The 6,000-nt window shown below is 28.1% G+C and overlaps 1 protein-coding gene across 1 annotated transcript in view; it reads right to left on the bottom strand.

The window, feature by feature from the left end:
• Positions 1-414: 414 nt before the first annotated feature.
• The window catches only part of Nfs1 (Nfs1 cysteine desulfurase), a 55,729-nt gene continuing 50,143 nt past the window's right edge, over positions 415-6,000 (bottom strand). The window contains exons 9-10 of the mRNA XM_075355507.1: positions 5,711-5,800; positions 415-722 (exon numbers count right to left, since the gene is read on the bottom strand). Of these exons, the coding sequence (XP_075211622.1) occupies positions 659-722; positions 5,711-5,800 (154 nt within the window). The 3' untranslated portion in view covers positions 415-658. The remainder of the gene's footprint in view (positions 723-5,710; positions 5,801-6,000) is intronic.

Genomic DNA, 6,000 nt, shown 5'->3' with positions numbered 1-6,000 from the left:
TTTATGGGGATGGATGAACTGTTAGGTATAAAAGCAAAAAGTAGACAAAGTGATGAAATGATCTCTTGCATTCTCAATGTTGCTGCCCACATCAAGAAACACAAACACACCATTGGCTTGATAGAAAATGAAACATATTTTAGAATATGATTTTCAGTTTTATATTAAAACATCTATGTTCTGCCAATCAGCTTCTCAGATAAAAGTGAAGTATCAAGTTAATTATTAAATACGGTTCATTTTCTTTATATTCATTAGAAAGAATAGATATTGAATTAATCTGAATACATTGTGTCAAATAACTATTAAAAATTACTAAAAAAATTGTTTTTGAAGTTTTTTTTAATTCAGTTTTAAAAAAAGAAAATAACATTATATTCTGGAATAAATAACAATTAAATAAACGACAATGAATAAATATGTACTTATCATTTTCTTTATTAATGAACAAAATAAAATAAAAATTACAATTATCACATAAGACTTTAAGATAAGTTTACTGATTTATCAATAACTTTAATGATTTATAAATAACTTTAATTATAAAAGTCATATAATCCATAAATAGCAACTACCTCCTCATTAAAAATAAAAGTACACAAAAATACATATTTATATTTCATATCTACACATCAATTAGTTAATACATACCAAAAACTCAGTGCTGAGACCAATTGATAGACTTTAAATCAATACCTTCTTGTATCATTTCCCACAAAGGACTGAAAAAAAAAACACATAATAAACATTTACCAAAAAGAAATAGTTGATTCGAAATAACTCATTAAGAATTATTCCAAATATGAAATGTAAAATCAGTGAAATTTATGGTCACATAACAGAGATACTACTTATAAAATATTTTTGAAGGAATAGCACACAAAATATCAACTAACTGTAGGTATGATTGCTTTTAATTAATTACCTTACTATTACAGCCATAGCTGCTAGCAGATCTTGGATCTAAATACTGAGCAATAAAGTTACAAAACAGACATACAGAACTATCTTAAAGGGCATGCCAAAATAGTTCTATAAATAGAATTTACACGTTCTAGTAGTTCATCACTAGAATTTACACGAGAAGCACTCCTGTGATGTACACAATCAAGTTGGTAGGATCCACTGAGAAAACTGATAAATTACACAGTTCAGCAATCTGCTATAAATTAATATGAAATTGAAAAATTAAATGTAATCCAATTTTTAAATAAATACACATCTAATAAACATTATATAAAATTTAGAGACTACTTAAAAATAAGTGGAGTATATTAAAACTTTATTAAAATGTAAATTCCATAAGAATCAGCTGTTTTTTTAACTCCAAATGAACCATACAATTATTTTTATTATAACAATTCAATTCTTAAATAAATTCAGAATCCACTTGCATAAAAACAACAGCATAATTCTTTGACTGGTCTCTGATATTAGCAAATCTTTTGTAAACCATTTTTTTTAATTTAATAATTTCTTATTTTCTAATTTAAAATACAAACCCTTAAATCATTTTAAAATAAAACTACAAAAAAATATCAGCAAATTTTTTTTTAATAAAAAAGATCTGCTTCACACATGCTCTAATACATACAACACAAGAATTTTAATTCAAATTATTTTAAACACTGCTGCTATTTGGATTTCACATTAGCAGACCTTCAATTTATTTAAAACAAATAAAATTGCATGATTCATCTATGTTAAAAAACCAGAAAATTCCTAAACAAGTTAGATTTAAATAGTTTTACATTAAATTAAGTTATTCAAAGTGGTGCCAATAACTTGACATCATATAAAAGGTCATTTCTTAAATTCATTTAAGAAACAAAGAAACAATACAATGTTACAACAAATTACTTGATAAGAGTTCGATAATTCTATTTTAACTTTAGTTATTTTAAGTTATCCCAACAAGATGACAGTGGACTCAGTTTATTAACAAATTTAACTGCACTTTTTTACTTCCTTGTACGAATCGCAAAAACTTCTGGTTTTCAGATTTCAACGGAAATATCCATTTTGACTATCCCTAAATCCATTTTGACTAGTTTGGCGTAATGTCTGTACATACGTATGTATTTCACATAACTCAAAAACTATTAGCCGTAGAATATTGAAATTTTGCATTTAGGACTATAGTAGCATCTAGTTGTGCTTAGATTTAGGGCTGTAGTAACATCTAGTTGTGCACCTCCCCTTTTGACTGCAATCAACTGGATCAAAAGTGTCCAAAAAGCCCAAAATAAAAAAAAAATTGGATTTTGGACTTTTTCTTAAATGCATTAATAAGCTCTCACTGTGAACTTTTCAACGATATATCATAAGTGGTACTTATTTTCATTGGTTCCAGAGTTGTAGCCTTATAAATTTCTAATTAATGAAATATTTGGATCTTACAAGGGGAAGATACATCAGTTAGAATCAAACTTCATCCATTTTTTTAACTTTTATTTTTTATTTAAATATATTGATTCATTAACAAATTATTAACCTCTGATTGTAAAAAAATTTGTACAATAAATAATAATTCAGTAACAAAACAAAAATGTAATAAAAGATATAAATATATAAAAAATATATGTAATTTAATAGGCATACAAGGAAGTCATGTGGTGTCCACATCAGATTTTTTTAATTTTTGTTTTATTTCACATTTATTTTACAGGTAATTTTCAAACAATTTAATTCATAAAGTGGTCTTTCTAATTTATACAAATTTGTCTGTGAATGTATTGTTAATACTATAGCCATGCAGCCAACAAACATCATCTTTTCTAATACTCATTGATTAGCAATAAATTTTACTTACTTAACAAATGTCTTCAATTCAAAAAAAAATCTAACTTCTTAACTCTTTTGCAACAGAAATGACCAATTGTATCAGACATCTCATAGGCTATAAATAGAATCAATTTTAAGTAATAAACCAGATGCCAATTTTCTTTTAAAACTGATATTAACCTATCAGAGCTCGCGCTATGAGATTTTCTCTCATGTTTAAAATACATCAGCAACTTTAATAGTGTGTAGAAATGAATAATGACTGAGGCACTCTCTATCCGAGTTTTATGATCCTGACTAATGGTTGAAAACAGTAGCATTTCCAATAGTCTCCTCTGAACTTCTGCAGTGGATGATTGTTATGTTTTGTCATCTAGTGTAATAAATATTCTCATTGCACTAATTCTCTACTTGCAATTTTATTTCATGCATGAAAGTTTTCTTCACTGTGTGAGCTCTTACGTTCTGGTTCTTGTTTCATAATAAAATTGCAGTAGTTCTTATCTTAATATTAATCAGGTAATTATCAGGTATTATCTTAATATTTATCAGGTATGTTCTGACAATGCAATAATTATATCTAATAGTTATAAATGATATTAAATCTTTTTTTAATGCGAATCTTATAGCTTAGAAAGAATTATTTCATTTTATAATGTCTAGAGGTAAAAAGTTAGCCGAATTGGGTCAGCAGATATATTTGGAATAACAAAACGAAATTCCATCTTGGACAACAGCAATGACATCATTTGAAGATTTAGGTAATAACACAGATAGATTGGATAATCCTGAGAGTGATGGTGAGTCAGAACACAGTAATCATCCAACAGATTCTGAGCAATCTGAGAATAAAGGTGATAGTCTCTCACTTACAGATTTCACCCTTGGAAAAGACAAGACATGTTGGAATCTTCATCCTTCATGTTCAAATGTTCAAGCTGGAAGGGAAAATATCATAAATCACCTGCCAGGAGTAAAAACATTGACAAAACTCAAATAGATTGTTGGAAAATTTTTTTCCCACACTCACTTATAGAACATATCAAGTATATGAATAAATATTTTGATAAAATGCGACCTAATTACAGCCGGGCTTGTGACTGCCAAGAAACAGATACAGCAGAAATTTTAACACTAATTGAACTAATGTATGTGCCAGGTGTGAAGGAAGCGCAGCATCTCAATGTGAAAGAGATATGAGCAGCCAATGGCAGAGTGTTTTAGAACTATTATGTCTAGAGAGAGCTTTCTTCTATTGCGAGCATTGTGTTTCGATGATATTAAAGATCATGATGAGAGAAAGAAAACGGACAAATTAGCCTCTATTCGTCAGGTTTTTGAAGAATTTATAAGCCAGTGTAAAAATTGTTACCAAGTAGGAGAATATGTAACAAACTATGAAATGTTGGAAGCTTTCAGAAACAAGTGTAAGTTCTGGCAATACGCTACAAAGTATGGAATAAAAATCCATGCTTTGACTGATGAAATAATATTTTACACCAAAAATCTTGAAATTTATCGCGGAAAACAACTTGAAGGGAATATAAGATGAACAACAGTTCACATGCTGTAATGAGATTGACCGAACCTATTCTAGATTCTGATAAAAATTCAACAATGAACAACTATTTTACATCCATTCCATTAGCTTTGGAGCTTAAAACAACCATTGTAGGGACTATCCGTAAAAATAAGAAAGAACTCCCTCCAAGTTTTTTAAAAACCATGAGTCCTGCAGCAGTTTATTTGGTTTTTTTTTAAGAAAGAAGCCTTAGTTTCATATAAATCAACAAAAAATAATACAGTTGTTTTGGTTCTTTCAACTCTCCCTAAGGACAATAAAACTGATGAAACCATTGGAAATGCTGCCAATCGGAGATAACTTTTTACAATCTTACAAAGGGGGGGGGATACTGAAGATGAAATGAAAGCCTGCCTATTCTGTTTCTTGAATAAGCTGTAGATGGCCATTGACTGAATTTTTTTCTCTTTTAAATATTGTGGAATAAATTGTCAAATAATTTTTAAACTGAATACAGGAACTGTAGAAGAATGAAGATTATTCTTAAAGCAACTGACTTTGGATCTGATGAAAGCTTATTTATATGCTAGATCTCAGATCAAAACACTGCCAATATATGAGAGAAAAAGAATGAAAAGAATCTCTGGCGTACAAGAAGATGAGGCAACTAGCTCAAGTGAAATCAAGCCTGGGTTTTGCTATTGCTATCCACTAAGAAAAAAGAAAAAATTGCGGAAAGTGTAACAAGCATATCTGTCATGATCACATCGTATATACTTATAACTTTTGCATCAATCAATCAGACAATTTATGATCAATATAATATTTCCTGAAGTATAATACAATTTATTTTTAAGCTACTGTAATTTAATTATCTTTCTTATTTTAAAATTAATGTGCTTTTTTTTATTTAGTTTGTATAATTTTTTTTTAGGGTAAGTATACAGTTCATTACATTATTTTTAGTTGTAAAATTTGTCTTTGATGCTAATAAAAAAAATATTTGTTAATTTATTTGAAGTTAAACTTTGTATTTTTGTAATAAACATTCATTCTTTATACTAAAACAATTAAAAATGCAAATATAAACAAAATAAATATTTAGTAGCAAAATGAAAATAACTCTCGTGCGAGTTCTCACGTTATGGAAATTGGCATGAGTTCCCCAGGGTTAAACTCTTTCATTCATAATTAGGATTATAATAAGAAAATCACATTTCTGTATTACAACACACATGTAAACCTCTCATTTCCTCTCATTACCCAGGTCAATTCCCAACAATAGAATTTTTTATTGTTCCATCCCCCAACTGTCAACAAATAATATAGTTCTGTAATCTGGTATTTGCATACTAAATTTCATAATCAAATAAAATGAAAAGAATCAGAACAGAGTTAACCTACCTCATGTCTCTCAGTCTATTAACATGTTTAATGCACCTTTCTGCTGTATAATCAACTTCTTCAACTGTAGTGAACCTTCCAAAACCAAACCTGAACATAACATTTTTTTTGAAATTAAATATAACTTTAAAAATTTCCAAATTTTCAGCCTTAAGAGAGTAACTATTAGTTTGATTAATGTGTAATTAATAAAATAAAACAGATTCTATGAAAGTATCAAGACACTATTTTTTAAACGCAACTGGAGTCAAATAAGAATAATAAATATACTATTATCAATGATCATTTGT

The sequence above is a fragment of the Lycorma delicatula genome, chromosome 2, assembly GCF_047948215.1.
Source record: "Lycorma delicatula isolate Av1 chromosome 2, ASM4794821v1, whole genome shotgun sequence".
Classification (NCBI taxonomy): Eukaryota; Metazoa; Arthropoda; class Insecta; order Hemiptera; family Fulgoridae; genus Lycorma; species Lycorma delicatula.
This window is presented reverse-complemented; position numbering and strand designations above follow the sequence as displayed.